General features: G+C 41.8%; 1 protein-coding gene across 4 annotated transcripts in view; it reads left to right on the forward strand.

The window, feature by feature from the left end:
- The window catches only part of rtkna (rhotekin a), a 55,130-nt gene that overhangs the window by 24,255 nt on the left and 13,186 nt on the right, over nt 1–17,689 (forward strand). The window contains exon 1 of one of the 4 annotated variants that reach the window (XM_087849053.1): nt 3,547–4,146. The exons of the other annotated variants lie outside the window; for them this stretch is intronic. Coding sequence (XP_087705179.1) covers nt 4,123–4,146 — 24 coding nt within the window. The 5' untranslated portion in view covers nt 3,547–4,122. Of the gene's footprint in view, nt 1–3,546; nt 4,147–17,689 lie in introns of those variants that run through there. 4 annotated transcript variants of the gene reach the window in all.

Here is a 17,689-nt window from a genome sequence, read left to right on the forward strand (position 1 = left end):
CAGTGTGTTTTATCATGCTGGCTGTTAGATTTCTGGTGTTTTAGTGATAATGAATGTCAGGGTCAATATTTGTATGTCTTTAGCAAAATAATAATTTAAATAACATTTTATATAATGCAGATTTACAGGCTGCTGAAGCTCCACATAATTGTTACAGCTGTATTTAAGATACACAGTCATGAAAGATGAATAAATGCCACCTCTCATTTTATCTGTGTCTTTTGAAACTTCTGACAAATTAAGAAAAGGAAATGAAATATCAGTTTGCATATATGCAGCTTTAATTTATATATATTTGGTCTACATCTGGCATTCATGTGAAAGCATATGTCTGACTCTATATATATCTATCAGGTTTTTCAGGAAAGAAAAATATCACACTGAACATGTAAAGGTCTCAAAAACTCATGTATCAAATATGATACACTTGGCATTACAAGGTTAAGAGTATTATGTTATGTATTCTTTTATCAGAGTCTAGTCTACTCTCAGCGCTATCTAAAGGTTAGACAACTTTCATACAGCCATACAGTGCCTGAGGCAGCCTGACACTGGGAGTAGATCAATGACCCCGTTTGTCTCTAGAGGTTGTCATGTTCTCTTAAGGCCAGCAGGGGTCTTGTAGGCTCACCATCTTGAAAACAGAAGTTGGTTAATTCCCTGCTATATTTAAATTTTAAAAAAAAGGTTTGGGATTCATTCATCATGCTTGATTTCTCTAATAAACTAAAACTTAACCTAATAAAGCTGTGATTTTGATTTAGGTAGAATAGAGCAAAAGCAGCAGTTTTTATTTCAAAGTTGTGTATGCTACAGTTTAGTTTAAGCTACACAAACAGTAGTATTTGGGTAAATGATAGACTATAAGGACTGTGACACAGTAAAGCAAACAATCATCTAACTTACTAATAACTTACTTTTTTTTTATTGTGACTACTGGTACCTTGCAATAAAGAAATCAGAGCTTATTCATGGGTTTGGATGCTGTGGGTTAGTCTATGTAAAACTGCCTCAACCATCATTTAATATCCTTTTTTGTTTTTCATACTATCCCTCCTTTAAGCCATGATTGTAATTAAGATTTCATTCTAGTTCAAGCTCAGGAAAAGATTACAAATCAATCCGAGACCGTCCAGAAAATTGCTCTATAATTAGATGCACGATTATAAAAGGCTCTCGGCAGAAAGGAAAGGAGCTTGAGGACATACAGTAGCGGCAGAAAGGAAGGGAAATACTTGTTTGGGGATGAGGGCTGTTGTTATAGAGTCAATAGGAAGTGCTTGAATCACAGAGGGAGAGAGCTGAGGAGGCCAGTCTGGCTCGAGGAATTTCCTCTCATCCTGTGAAACGCAGCGTAATGACACAAATGCTATCATTCATTCGGCTGGTCCGTCTTGAGTTATGCAACATTAGAAAGCTGAACCTGACCCTGTGAGCATCCTATCTTTTGCCATACTCAGTGTATGTACTGCCATTTGCTAAACATGCACAGTTTAACCTTTTTCTTAATTATTTTTTTTTTATGTGTTAAATCTTTGCATCATTGTTTTGGTGCTGGTACTCATGCTTGTTGTTCCCTTTCAACTGCGAGTGAAAATTTGCCCCAGACAGCAACTTTTATGGCTGGCTCCTGTCACAGCGTGTTGCTGATTAAATCTTAATCTGATTAACTGTGGGATATTTACAGCTCTGAGTGTTACGCTATCAAGGCTCATCTTGTTTTTGTTGCACAAGACTAAACTCACAGAGAGATGAGAGGACTGGAGGCAAATTGTAAGTACAGTATGGGTATGGTCGCATATTTGTTTGGTACGTGGTGCATTCGGCTTTTGTGGGGGTGTCCTCTGCTCCCACAGCAAATGTCCTCAGCTAGAGCTAAAGAGCTGTAGTCCCCCACCCAGATGCACAGATGCATCATTGCCCTGTTGGAATGGACTTTGTTGCTCTATTGCTATTAGCCAAGACTGCCCACAGACTGACTCTCTCTTCCTCCAGCCCAATCCTCCTACATGTCATCTGCTGCATCTTCTGACTGCATGCCTCATTCCACTTCTCAGCCCTCCCACAAATAACACATAACAAAACAACTGGGTTTTTTTTTTTTTTTTGTCTTCATTCCCCGAGACTGAATCCAATCCACTGCTCTGGCATCTTGGAAAATATTAAAACAAAACTAGGGCCACTTTTGATGATCTCTGTTTATTTCCTGCAGATATACAGTTTCATAATATCCTCCTTGTGTTTTAACAAATAAAAAACATCCTGAACGCTCTATTATTAGTTTAGCAGCGTGGATTTCCTGGAGCCTAACTCAGTAGTTAGCCGATGCACCCTCACCCCTCGCTTTATTCCCACACCTAATTCTGGCTGGATTCATCAGTGTTTTCCGTTTCCGTCGGCCCACAAATCACTCTCATATATCATCAGCTGACAAGGTGATGCGCTCTGCTGCTCCACAACTTCCCAGAGTGCCTGCATGGGTTAAGCAATGAGCAAAGGCAGTGGCAGGCATGCAAAGACAAAATGCAGAGGGAGAACCATACTTGTTTTGTTTTTTTAGTTTGTCCAAATTGATAAGTTGCTCTGTCAGTGGAGTTACACATGCATGTCTACTTGTGTTGGCTGCCAGCTAATGTTATTTTATCCACATTGTGATGCCTTTATTGCAAAATTCAAGCTACAGTTAAGATTAAGCAGCTCGTTAGTGCAATAATTTATGGTATTCTAGTAGTAGAGTGCCTGTAGTACATTATTTTTAATACTAAATAGTATTGCATAATGTTCTAATAGCATACATAAATGTGACTGTGCCTCTTATCACAGAGTGACCTGCTGCATATAAATGAAATTCATTCCATTTATATGCTGAACTAAAAAGGCTGCATTTGTCAGTATGTCTCAGCTCTGTGGAGGTTTTGCAGCAGCAGTTTCGTGCCCTCGAAATCTTTGCAAGCAGTTCATAAAATAAAACAAACAATTTGTGGGACTTTTTCCTTTATTCTGCTTTCTTGAAGAATCTGTTATTAATGTATCCTGACTCTTATAACCACTCACTATTTGAATTGCTGAAGCAAGGACATGAGAGAAAATGGATGTTTTGTCTGTGCTGTGCAACAGTCCAAAACAGCATATTGACAGTGCCTGTGAAAAAAAAAAGTTGAGTCATAACTTAAAAGAGAAAGAAATCTCTTTGCCACAGTGTAGGCGGTGCAGGCACAAAGCAGCCACGTTAGATTTTACGAACACACTTACAACCCACTTTAACTTTTGGCCAAATTTGGAGCTGCCAAAAAATCCTGCTCTTGTCAGTTAGTCCTAAATATTTTGTAAGATTTTGGAAGAGTCCCACTGGAAAAGAAATACGTGTCTGCGTAGAGGCCTCTGTATTTCATGACAACAAACTGCTGAACAGTTTTTTTTAGAGATATGTCTGACAGATTTATTTAAAAAAAAAATTTATTACAAGCCAACAGCTTATAGGCCAACAAGTCATTTATACTAATTGAAATTCCCGCAATCATTTTTTATTTTTATTTTTTTTGGTAGGGGCATTTTTTGGCATTACCCCATGGCAGTGTCCTTATGATGCTGCTCCCAAGGGACCCACGGAGGTTTAAAATGACAGTTCACTTTTCACTGCGCGCAGCTACACACACAGACACACACACACCCGCCTCCTCAGAAGCGGCTCTCGGTTGGTCCATCAGCCGGTCAGTCTTCATCCTTCTCTTGTGCTGGTGATGTTGTGTGTGTGTGTACGAGTCCCGACTGGAGCAGCGGAGCTACTCGGACAGCGACAATGAAGACGGTGACAGGAATGAAGACGGCGCAGACGGACTCAAACATATGACCGCCATTCGTTCTCCCCCCAAAACCAGCGAGCTTTGTGGTTTCTGCGCGGATCCTTAAAACTTCGGAAGCCAATTAGCGGTACCTATTTTCGGCTTTTCAGTGGATATTTCATCTTGACCATAAATGGAGGTCCCTCAAACGGAAAAACTGAGTTGAGGTCTTTCACGTTGTGCGTGTGCGAGACGCTGAACGGACCCTGCTGTTGCGTAAAGCCCCCGTGCTTCCAGTTTGGAGAGTTGGAGGAGAGCGGAGTGCTTCTCTTTGGTTAGGATGAACAACTCAAAGAATCAAAGGGTAAGGTTCGCTGTTTTGCTTACTGTGGAAAGGCTGACAGCGATTGCGATGGAATTGAAATTGTTGTTTGTGTAGCCCAGTTACACTCTGGCTTGACCCACATGATCGTACACGAGCCCTAAAGAAGAAGCCCGTGTTGATAACGTGGTGCTTACTCTGCCAGAATGCCATCAGAATATCGAATGAGCCTATCTTGAATCAATAAGCTGGTTTTTTTTGTTGTTGTTGTTAAAATCACAACTTTTCCAACATCGCTCTTAAACGTGTTGAAGAATACTGAAATAATAAACACTGTATGTACCAAAGTAAACAGTGATTGGCGGTAAGTAGAAGTTTACAAATGATCATAAGATTGTGCTACAAGTCCATAACTGGTAGGCGCTCGGCCATGGGAACAGTTATTATTAAAATAACAACATTTCCCAAGGGCTCAATGACCTGCTCATTAGTAAAAGCAATACCTCAGTTGATTTTATTTGGGGTTTTTTTTGTATAATGATACTGTGTGTACTATTACTAGGGCTGGCAACTCAATTTATTATTGTGGCAGCACAGTGGCATCACCCAGCCTCTCAGAGTGAGAGAAACATGACAACTGTGAGACTGACTGCAGTAATGACTTACTTCTCCCAGTCATCAACCTTTCCCTTCACTTGTGAACAAATCTTTCCTGAATGGCTCGAGTTGGCAGGACAGAATTAGCCACACTTACAAACTTAACATGGGCTTTGAGAATGCCCTCACACGTGAATGTTTTCACATCTCTCTAAAAAAAAAAGACTGGTGTGGACTCCATGCCATACACGGTATATATATATTTATATATAATGTATATATAATTTCTGTTTTAGTTCACCATGCTTTCCACACAGACTAAGCCACAGGGAAAATAAAATAACACATGGAGTATAAGTACCAAAAAAGCTTTTCTCAGTATACTATACTTTAAGTACAGAGAGCCTGAGTGTGCCTGACAGGCACACACAGACTGGTAAGACCACTTGATGTCAATGTATGGATCAACAAAACAGAGGCATTGTTCTCTCTTCATGGCCTCACTTTGGTTACATGAAAAGTTGCTTCCTTTTGTCTGTGTGTGTGTGTGAGTGAGAGAGAGTGTGTTTAGATTTTCCTTTCAAAGGTCACCAGCATCACTCATATCTGGATTGAAAGAACAAGACCGATATGATCTTTCCACTCTTGACATCTTTCTGTGTGTGTCTGTGCACACGCAGTGCATATAAAGCTCAAAGCAGTATGTGTTCATTTTGTCCTGACTACTGTTACAGCCACAGCCATCTCTGATCGTTAGCACTGAAAAGGTCACAGATATGTCAGAGTTCTTCCTTAGTGAGACCACGTGGCACCGTCAATGCACAGAGTTCATGCTGATTGTTTCATTATTGTTATTAATGTCGTTAATCTTTTATGGATGTTGCTGTTTGATGTACAGTTTTATATGCTGATCTTAAACAGTTTCTTCTTGCTTTGAAGTGCATATCGTGTTGTGCTTTTCAGCGCCTTTGCTCTTATACGAGGAGGAAAAAATTCAGCATCCTGTGCAATTTCCCTAGCCGAGGAATCTTTGGGCCCTTGTCTTACGATCAATAACCACTTACTGCAGAGGAGCTCTCTGCAGTCAAATCTCTGCCTGTTCACAGCCTTCTATATCTCCCTCTCTCGCTGTCTCTATCGAGATGTGAATCTCCAGTGTCTCTTCTGGTTGTATCTGCCTGCCTTTCCTTTTCCACTTCCCTCCCCAGTCCTCATTCACCTTTGCAGTCACGTGTTATTTCCTTGCCGGCCTGTCTCTAGATTGCTGTGCGCCTGCAGTAGAGGTCATTCGGTTTCCAGTGCTGATATTGTCCATTGCTTTTTCGCTATAGGAGGTGAGGCTGCAAGAGAGAAACACAGGGGGGAACTGCAGCTCATTACTCTGTGTACTCCATAGTACGACAGCAGTTGTGGAGTAGTGTGTGTGTGTGTCTGTGTCTGTGTGTGTGTGTGTGAGAGAGTAAACCTCTCTCATTGAGCTTCTTGTCCAAGAAATTGTAAGAAAAATGAGCCACTTATACCGTACTCCACCACAATATTGCCTTGCCGCCCACCCAATTATAGATCTTTTAACTCCAACTCATTCATATACACCCTTTCTCTCTCTCCCGGGGTTTCTTACTTTCCCACAGTCTTCTTGCCAGCTTCAGTCCTCCTCTCTGGCTTTCGCATTCTGGCTTCATTGCCCAAACGAACGCTAAACAAAGCAACTTCTAAAACTGGCTCAACGTGCCATGGCAGCACTCTCTTAGTAAGTTTCATTCCAAATTTAATTGCTTCACAAGTGCCCCAGAATGAAAGAAGAAGAGACAAACGCAAGAAAATAGATCAGACTAGATTGATCCACGGTGACGTACCCGTGTAGTCTAAGAAACACATTGGAAGGCATGTATTTTTGTTACACAACAGACAGGTGGTTCAGTGTGATCATGCAGATGAAGTAGATGAGGACAAGTGTGATGGACAATCATAAGTAAGGCAGGTAAACAAAGAGACAGACAATTAAGGAAGGGTGATAACCACACGATGCAGAAAGAGATTGTCAGAGGATTGATGGTCATTGAGGAAAGAGCTAAATCCCAGACATCTCATCAGACAAGCTCATCAGACAAGTGGATCAGAGTCAGGCTCAATCCACGTCCATCTATCACGTCTGTCTAAGGAAACAGATGCCGATCTGTCAGCCGTTTACACATCCCTACCTGACAGGCCATCTTCTTCCTGCTACTAGAGGTAAACCAATGGATTTTCATATGCCAATATAATAACAGCTTGTAGCCAATTAATTGATCTTTTTTCCCCCTTAGAGTCTGAGAGAAGCTCGATATTCTGAGCAAACACGGCCTGTCTGTCTTTTATGCAGAGGCAGCATGTTTTCAGTAGAGCAGCAGTTCGCTTTCGCCATTATAGCTCGCTAATGACATGCCATAACCAGGTATAAATTATGTACCCGAAGGTGCAAAATGGCAGCTTACTGTGTACGGAGCCTCATAGCGAAATGGTGATGCTCACAGATACATGTGCACAGAGGTCACTTAACTAAGTTGAGAACGAGAGCTTGATGATTCATGGGAGAGGACGAGCTTGTCTTATCAGGTTTGTTTGTCTTCTTTTTTCTCTGCATCTACGCAGTCAGTCAACTCTTTGGTTATGTTTGCTCAGAGGAATTGCTCTTGTGGTGCTGATGGGACCGCAAAACGAGCACAAGCATACACAATAGATATGTGGAGATCACATGCGATGGATAATCCATCCCATGAGCCTCTGATGAAATGCTAGCACGGCTGTATAGAATCGATAGTAATAATAATGTGAAAGATTTAGACTCCCTCGCTCACAAAAAGTAAACACATTCTCCCCATACATCGTGCCGCTCACGAGATATTGCGAGCTACAATGAAATCTTGCAGACATGTTGTGTCTGTGTGCCTCGCACGTGTGACAGAGGATAGAAAATATTGGATTTTGCTCAGCAAGTAATATGGAAAAAGGATGGGCACACATGCTTACTAATTTTGAAATGTCCTGCTACTATCAGCTGTGTAATGTATTTGTCTCTCTGTACGAGGGTTTCTGTGGACTGGAGTAGAGCCTCCATAAATACTTTAGCCTTCAGCAGTGAGTGACCTGTGACCTCTGTCTTTTTACAGCTTAACCAGTTCTGATATTTTTAGATATACTGGGCCAATAGCCAAGCATGTTCCCTAAGTGTGAATTATCAAGTTAATGTTTATGTTTCAGTGTTTAAAACCATATTTTACTCTAAACAAGACAGGAAACCTTTCTCAGATGGAGATCTGTGAGCAATTTACAGTTGGAACCAATTGCAGTAGTTACTAAGGAACTTCCATCACTTCTTCTTTAACTTGGATGAATACCAGCACAAGTGGCTGTCCGGTATTTTATCAAAGGTCTTTAAGCAGTGAGCAGCTGTGGCTCATGATGTAGAGCAGGTTGTCCACCGAGTAGTGGTCTGATCCCCGCCTCATTATGTGTGTATAAGAATGTGTGACTGTACCTTGCAGCAGCATGCACTCTGTGATGTCAATAAGACTGGAAAAGCACCATATAAATACACTCCGTACATCAGTATTATCAGTGAGATAAAATGTTTCTGAATTGTCTGTGCACATTGAGAATAGTGCGCCTAACCTTTCCAGATAAATGCCTGCTTATTTTCTGACAGGATGTGAGGACAAATGGGATTCAACGTGAGCACTAATGTAGGAGCCTGGGAAGCACAGTCCAGCCCGACATGTGTGTGTGTGCGTTTCAGCGTGCGTTTACTTCCAGTAGATTTACATGTCAGCAGAAAAAGGCCGTACAATGTTCTGTTCAAGCTAAATAAATTGTCGAATTGTCTGTCTCCTTGTGGATTCTCTCTTTGAAGATAAATGCTTGAGTAAATGACTGAGTTTTTTCACTACTTTCGTGTGTATGGATGTAAATACGAACGCCACTAGTCTGTTGAAGATGTTCTGTACGGCAGAGATAAGAAGCGCACGCGGACACGCGCGCATTTGCCGCAATTAATTATGCTCCTCGTGCTCTTGTTCTTTTCGCTTTTCAATCTCAGTTGCCCTTATCCGCCTTCTTGCCTTCCCAACTCATTTTCTCACTGTCTGTCACTAAACTGACACACATTTGTGTGCACACATGCACAGGGAGACTCCAAGGGTTAATGTGGACCATTAGAAACCAGAGCAGACTGTAAGTGCTGTAAAGTGGCGCACGGGCAGGCTCGTGGACTGTAAGTGGCTCTCACTTTACATGTGTTTCCCATGACATTGATATGACTTTCATTAATCAAGCCACTGAAACAAATACTGCTTTTACTATCTGTGATACCTCCCTTAGCGTTTGGATCTTGGAGTGTGGCTCTTTCAGAATGCTGTTAATTAAGGATACCTCATAACATAACCTATTTTTTTTATATATATTACAGTAGATAGTAAAGGCAGGTAGATCATAATGCCTCTTTTTATCATCTTAAAAGCTAGAGTCAGCCCCTGCACACTGACACATGCACACACAGCTTCGAGCCTCATCTGTCCCCTTTTTTTGGTCATTTCACCCTCAGGGCAAAGAGCCAGGGTCAGTGTAGTGATATCTAGTTCTTCTCTAAGTCAGCTCAGTAATCCAGCAGCTTCATGAATATTATAATGAACTCATTTCAGAGCTCTTGCTCGTCGATAGTGGTTCACGGACACACATACACAAATACGGGAGAACACATTTGTTCTGCCTTGTTAGCACGTCTTCTTCTTTATCTTTCTAGTTTATAAAACCTACGGTTATATACACATGCAGGCATATAGTCTAAATAAGTGGATGGCTAGAAGCATTCACTTTTCAGATTTACCCACATTAGTATGGTCTTGGCCCCGCATGCATAAAACTCAACTGAATCACCCCGTGCGTGTCTGCTGTACAGGAAAGAGAGCGCAAGACAACAGGGGGGAGTGTTTGTCAGGCTTAAATGCTAGTTAGGCCAGCTGAGCTAATTAGCCCAGATTTCCTCGTCCTGATTCAGAGAAGGAAAGCTCTGGATTACTGAGTGTGTATCTCCAAAAATGTGCAAGGCTGTTGAAACTCGAGGGATTTGCAAAAGTCAGCTAATGAGAGCTTCACAATTCACTTCGAGTGTTTTGATTGGTTTCTAATAGTGAGATAACTAGTCACCCCTCACCCACGCTGAGGATGAAAAAAAGCTTAATGGTATGGGACCCAGCAGGAGGTGCCTCTCTCTTTCAGTAACCTGCTACTGTGACCTCTTGGCCTTCTAAACTCTCCCTTTGTGCCTTTAAGCTGCTCCTCATTCGCCATTTGTCCCAGTGCCCCCCACCCACCCCCAGATTAATACTCCATCCTGTGACCTCATAAACATTACAGCCGCACAATATTTCCATCTCATGACAGACTGAAGGGCGTCGCAGAAAGGTTGAAAAAACGAAACACCCGATCCAAGTAAATCATGTAATACTGTTGTCCAGACAAAGCAAACGTGAAAAAAGAGGGCAAATATTTTAGCCTGTCAACCTGAAAATGTGAACATCACATCTAGGTCCTGTCCTTGCGTCCTCCTCCTTTTCCCACACCCATCCGGGGTGTGAGGTAATGTGTCATTCTGAGAGCCATCAGTCAGCATAACAAATGTGCACGCACACGCCAAAGTTCTTAGGAGATTCAGATGAATGTTTTTCAAGGGAAAGTGTTGTGTCACCTTCCTCGCTCAGGCCCTTCACAGCCAAATATTAGCTTGAGCGCTAAGTGACACAGCCAACTTCCGTTCACAGACTAACACTTCTCTTCAAACCTCAACTTCAGGTGATGGGAAACGAACCGGCTCTGAAAACACGTGAAAAATTCCTGCACGGTGCGGATTAAAATGTCACGTCGTTCTTTTTTTTTCTTCTTTTGCCTCATGTGGGTCTGTTAAACGGATTAAATCCCTTTTCCTGTATCACCCCACTTCGATATGTACTGGCAGAGGCCTCTCGTTGAAAGACATCAGAGTGGTCTTTGATCATTTGCTTAAAAAGACCTGCGTCATACCAGTTCCTCTTTCCAACCCCCTTTTTTTCTCATTCTTTGCGGTTTACAGGAAAAGCCAGCTCGGTTAATAATAATGTGTCAACTTAATAGTCAGCGGCTGTTTCAACATGCAGTGCACAACACTTGCTGTGTTGATAAGGTGTCCCTGATGCAGTTACAATTTTTGCTGAGTGTGTGTGCTTTTTTTGTAATTTGTTAACTGCTTCCTGCAGCTGCCAGACAGTTCAGTCAGCCAATTACTATCATTAGGGTTCCTCTGTGACTGTTTGATCGGAAAGAAGGCTGCCTGGTCTGTCCCCTAATTCTCCTAATTCTAAATATGCAGATTGTGTTTTCTTCATTGTATTGAAGCACTACCCAAGAGTATGATTATTACCCTAATATTTCTTACAGACGTTTTTTCGTAATGTTTTTGTAGAACTGCTTTTAGATTTGGGTTTATGAATCTAAACGGATTTACAATCCGCTCATTTGTGTCGGGACATGGCATTATTTCGTGTTTTGAATGCACCCCACTTTGTTCCCTCTGGTCCTGACGAAGTGAAATAGAAGAGAAGCAGGAGGGGGTGCTGCTGTTATTAGTGTTCTTGTGCTGCCGATATTCATAACAAAGTACCCCGCGTGATGAATGTATATCTGTTTTTCCAGCCCGCGGTTATTTACGAGTCTGGTCTGGAAACTGTGTGAGGTTTTTCATAAATCTATACTGTGCAGGCTTGTTACTTACATGCTGAGAGACCACACACACACGCATGCTGTAGATACACTGTCCGACATGCAGGTGCACATATATATCCAGCTGTTATCACCACCTATATGCTGACTTTTAAATAATGCAAACCCGGGTTTAGTGTGCGCAGCCATGTAAGAGCGGTCGACCTCTAGAGTCTCTATAAATTGTTGAATGATCACTGCTTGGCAGACTCTGAGCTCCCTGCACTCTCTTGAACTTCCAAACAAATTTGTTTTATAGCCCAAAATTCACTCCACCGTTGTTCTCCTTAGGGCAGGTTGCCAAAAAAACAAGTACACTCGCAAGTACAGAATGCACCGATAGAACAAATACACACTGATGCGCCTGCATTTGGTTCTTTGCATACAAAGCAGGCATATCCCTGCACCTTAAAGCGTGATTTAGGACGCAGGCGTATGCATATCATTTCTTTCTTTAGCACTTTCTTCTCTGGCTCCACCCAGTCTGCGCAGGGACCCAGCTGCAGTATAACATACTGCCTTTGTGTGAGAACAGCTGGCTGCAAAGTCACTTGGACACGGTCTCACACACAGACGCAGTGCTCACGCAGATACGCATGTAGTTTTCCGTGCGAGCAGAGATGAAACGGTCTCTGCTGTTTGGCAAATAATTGGATGCATAAGCTTTTGGGAAGAGAGGGAGTTGGTGGTGATTAAGCTATAAGAGCAACCCCATAACAAATCACCTCTGTGATGACATCAGCATGTTGGCACCTAGACCTGCATACACTGGCGCATTTTGCCTCAAGTGAGGGCCCAGGGAGTGAGTAAGTGTTAAGTGCGTCCTGCCAATGGAACAGGCTTGGACTGCTTTGTAGCCAGCTTCACTGTCATAAAAGCAGCGTACACTCCACCCATTTCTGCTTTTCTATCTTTCACGACCAGTGCCAAACCAGTTCCCTTCAGTGTTGTTGTGCTCTGGCTTCTCTGCACCAGCTGGACTGTAGGAATATTGTCTGATGAATGCAATCATTGTTTTTGAGTGGTTTAGGTTTGGTTTTGGGATTGTTTTTTGGAGGGTTTTTTTCCTGTCTGCTCCTAATCTTATTCCAGTCTACATGTTATGTAAACAGTCATACATATGTGCACATGAAAAATGCATTTTTCATGTGCACTGGTATTTGTCTGTACACAACTATAACAGTGGAGTCTGCTGTTACTGCCTTCTGGTTCCCTGACATCCCAACACACTTCCTTTTACGCATTTATCCACAGTCTAACCATTCTGCTTCCTCAATTTTTTAAACTACTTTCTCCCTATGTCTGTATCCTTCTCATTTTTCATTCTCTCAACTGATTTGCTATTGATTTTTTTTTTTTACTTCTCTTCATTCATCTCTTACTTTTTTCTTCTTTTTTTAACCCTGTCCGCTCTCTCCATCCTTAGCATAGCTTACAGCCATGCTCTGGGTGTGGGAGAGGAAGAGGGTAAGCAAGAGGGAAAGTAGCGGAAGAGGGTGGAGAGGAAGGCGAGGCACATAGTTGTGGCTGGCTAATTGAAAGCCAGCAGTTTGGTCAGTAAAGTCCCAATGTATGGGAGTGGTCAGGAATTTGCTAGCCTGGGTTTTGTGTGGATGTGTGTGTGTGTAATAAATCCAGAGCACATTTGTGTCAGTCTGAAAGTCTGTGGCCATAAAGATTGACAGATTGTGTGTGTTTTTGTGAGTGCCTGCGCAAGACCATTTCCCTTTTTTTGTGTGTGTTTCAGTCCTGCTGATGCTATTGTTCACAGTTATCATCATCATCATCACCCCCACCACCTCTATTAAATCTGCCTCTTTCCCTTTTCTGCTAACCTTTTTTTTTCTTTGGCCAGTCAGCTGTGGTGTTCGTTCACAAGGAGTTAAGAGTCAGCAAAGAAAGAAAAGGTGGTATGGTTCAGTGGTCTTAAGAGAAATCATTCTTTGTACTGGTGAAGGATACTCGTTCCATCCCAGTTTACACAATCGCCTTTGTGTACTCTTACAACCTTACAGGGTGAGGCGAGCAGGAGGACAATATTTACTGCTGGTATCATCATTGATTTCTGTGGTATATACTACATGTTTCATCCCACGCTTTACTGTGAACATGCTAGGGATGCAGTAATCTAACAAGACCACAGGGTCCACACTACAGCCACGCTGGCAGCTCTGTGAGTCTGCACGTGGGCAGAGCGGTCACTGAATATTAGCATTAGCTCTCTAACACACTGACAGTTAGATATGCTCAATATATGTGTGTAGCGTTTTAGCATAATTAAGCAGAGGGATTCATCCTGTTACCTGTGAACATTCTTCCCGACCTAGTATTAACTGTTCATCCTGCCCTGCGTGAATTTCACCCACAGGCTGTTTGAATTATTATGTAATAACCCTAACCCCTAGGTCTAATCCCATGCTTTAACTACAGCCGTCTGGCCTGTGTAGAGATAGAGGTTAGAGGTCAAGGGTCAGCGATCTGAACAGGAAAGGCTATTCACGCAGAACAGCACATCGTAAACAAACCATTACACACCATCTGCAGCGGCGTCAAATCCCGGAGCAGCGCGTGTGTCTGTGCTTGTTTGTGTAGGTGTGCGTGTTGGTGTCTCTGTGATCACACCCACAGACTCGCAAGTGAGGATCAACACAGCCAGACGGGGACAGACAGGTGACAGAAAGTGACCATCTGGTAGCCACTGAGGCATCAAATTACCTTCTGAAAGGTTACATTAGCATTATGCATATACTGTGTGCGCCATAATGACGCTTTTAAATAGTTCCATTATCGAACAATTATCTGCACCCCAGCAGAGTTACAATCTGAGGAAAAACAATTTGTGGTTTAAATGAAATATTTAGACAGGAAGGACGGCCATGAAATTTTCCACAGATGATTTGATGAACCCTGTAAACATCACTGATAACCAAATCTATCTACAAAGGGCTAGCAGCAGGTCACACTTTACTCTTGCCTTTCTTAAATGTCTTATCATCTGGAGGACAGATTAGCACATTCATGATGAATCCTGTTGTTTTTAACATGGAGAGTGTTTTCCTCTAATACCGCAATCAGATTGATTTCTGTGGTTTTGAGAAAAATGTGTCACCCACTAGAGCCAGCAGCTTTGTGTGGCTGGATACATAATTCTGGTGCGCATATTTATGTCTCCCTTGGGGTAATTTTTAATCACTCTGGTGATTCCCTTGATGTTTTGTCTGGTGTATAACAAGTAAAAATTCCTATTTATGTACTCAGGTTGACTAAATGCTATAACACTAAATGATTTCCCATCTGTTTCAGCTTTGCTTTGCATCAGGCTCTTTGTCTTTTCCTCTCCACACATCTACAAATATGAGCGTCTTAAACTGAGATGCATTACACATAAACTTTATGTTTTCTTAGGGTTGTCATGCTGGTAGCATTTAGCCCTGAGCACCACTAAACCTCACAGAGCTTCTAACATTGTTGCTACACATACCTTTACAACATCTAAATGGCCAACCTCTTAATTATGCGATTTTCTTCCTTTAAGCATTAAGCTTTGAAAAGACTCTCATGTCTTCATTCATGTTTGTTCTTTTTTCCCTCTTCACCCCTGCTCATTCACAGAGCTTTCTGCTTAATTACATCTACAGCAGAGTTGTTATATAAACAAGCACCTTTTTCCTCTTGCCAAATTTTTGTCTCTTTAGCTGCCACTTTTGTTTTCCATCAACCCTTCAGTTTTCCCTCATTCTTCCTCACCTGGATCCTTTGTACCTAACCTTTTAAAAATATAATCACATTTTTTGTTACTTTTCTTTTCTCAATTCTTGCAGTTCCCCTTCACAGTTTCGTCTCTTCTCCTCTCGTCCTCCGCCCACACCTTTCACCCTGTCAACACATATCTCCTCCTTTTGTCTCTGTTCCTCTTTTCTGCTGTTTTCCTCAAGATTCTCCCTGTTTCCTCTGACGGCTCCGCTTCCCGTCTGTGTCTCTGCGTGATACTCAGCATGCCCTGCATCCCTGTCGCCTAACCACCCTTCCTGCATCTTCGTTCTTTCTTCTGTCCGTGCTGCCATCATCACAGGCAGTCAGAAATGCCCACTGGTCTAACACCTGCCGCTCTGAACACACAGCGCGTGTGAGCTTACGAGGTTGTGTTTGTCCACGCCTCTGAGTATTTATGAAAGATCATGAAAAGAAAATATCGATTCGTTATGGCATGTGTGTATGTCTGTGTTGTTAAGTGTTGAACTCAGTCTGTTTTTTTTGTACCCTACTGACCTGACGTAGAGCCAGACTTCTGGATTAGACGTGGATCTAGGCTGCTTGAATTCTATTCTGAGATCCCCAGAAGGAAAAGCCTGTTAAATTAGCAGCTATAAATACAGGACTTCCTCCCAGCAGGTCACTCTAAGACCTACTGCACCGACCTGGACAATTTCTTTGCTCCCTATGCATGTGTGAGTGTGTGTTTTTATGGGAGTGTATGCATTCTTGAGAGCTGTCCAGGCAAGCTTACGGCTAGTGCTTCATGTGTGGTTTGTGGCATTACTGCTAACAAGGACATTGGGCTTTCACTCTTTAATTTATTTTTTCCTTTTTCTTGCTTTACCCATTTAACATAAAAAAGATCCAGTAATTTTATCACTAACTTACTCATTTCCTGCATTCACATATAACCTGTAACCTATGATAAATAAGTGAAATGTCTACATTAGGCATCTCAAGCATCAAGAACACTTGGTATCATGGAAAGTTTGACATAAAATTTCTCATTTTACTGCTAATTCTTTTGTTTTTCACATGCATTTTAATGCCATGTATAGTATTGTGCAAATGTCTTGAGCCACTCCCTTTTTAAAGTGGTCCTGGGCAATAGTTCCTTCAGCTATTTGTTTATGTTCAATGTTAATATGTTGTTATATCTCTTTATGGGACAACATCGAAGATATGTAAAGTAGTCAGTGTACAGCTTGTATAACAGTGTAAATTTGCTGTCCCCTCTAAATAACTCAACACGCAGCCGTTATTGCCTAAACCGCTGCAAAGTAAATGCTCATGAAACAGTGCTTGACCTTGAAAATTAAAATTTCCTCTTGTACCTCATAGTCATCCAGTAGATAACTGTTATGTTTATACTGTTGTTACAATTTGATCACCTTGATTTTTCAAGAGTGCTGTAATTGTTTTTGGGGCAGTAAAAGCGTTTATTTAATGATGGGGGCTATTTGTTTAGCCACGTTGTGTTTAACAGCTGCAGTGTAGATTGTGCATGACTCTAGAGTGATCATTATCTCACCGCTGTGCCTGATAGTTCTGCTGTTAGAGTGTTTCTGTGGAGAAATCTCACATTCATCCCTTTTTAATGTGATATCCTGTTACTGTAGCAAGTAAGGAGCAAGTACTGCTGGAGCGCTTGTGACAGACAGTGTTTTTGGTGGTTTCTTCTAAGCAAGGAGTTATTTAATTCATGTATGATTTATAATTTCTAGTATAGCTTTCACCACCACGCAGAAACAATGTGGTCATATCCTAAGAAGCATTGATTTCAGTGCAGCGGTTAATCACACAAAACCTCAGGTTGTAGTGCAGTCCAGCGAGAATCTGCGTCCAAATGTAAACTTTTCCATTGAAATCAAATTCATTCCCCTCCTGCTGGCTCTGCTGAACAAAAGTGACTTATTCTTAAAGAAAGAAAGAGAGAGAGAGAGAGCCAGGTAGAAAGGAGAAAGAGCATGTAGAGGACAAGAAAGAAAAGCCGATTGAGGACGGTGGAGTGGAACGGATGGGGTCTAAGAGGAGGTGAATTATAAAAGCTTAAATGAAAAGAATAAAAAATTCATAGGAATCAGACAGAGAGGGAAGATAAATGAGTAATATTGGAGTAGCGGAGAAAGGACGAGGCATTTATCAGGCAGAGAGGGCTCGGAGCATTAGAGGTTATATTTGAGGACAGCGGATTCTTGTTAATGTATCGCCGGAGATGGCGAGCAGACACGCTCTCACACACGTGCTTCAGCAGTCAGGAAGAGGTTGAACACCATCTGCTCAACAATAAAAATAATGATAATAATAATAATAATAAGAGATTGTTTTCAATTTAAAGATAACCTTACTGTTCTATACTTCTTAACTGGAATTTACACAAATGCTTTTGCGGGCAGGGTGGATTAGCCCCTTAAGCTTAGTCAAACTTTTCTTTTTCTTGAGCTTCGTTTGATTCCTGCGTTTA

Source organism: Neolamprologus brichardi, chromosome 12 (assembly GCF_056152115.1).
Source record: "Neolamprologus brichardi isolate AB-2024 chromosome 12, ASM5615211v1, whole genome shotgun sequence".
Taxonomy (NCBI): Eukaryota; Metazoa; Chordata; class Actinopteri; order Cichliformes; family Cichlidae; genus Neolamprologus; species Neolamprologus brichardi.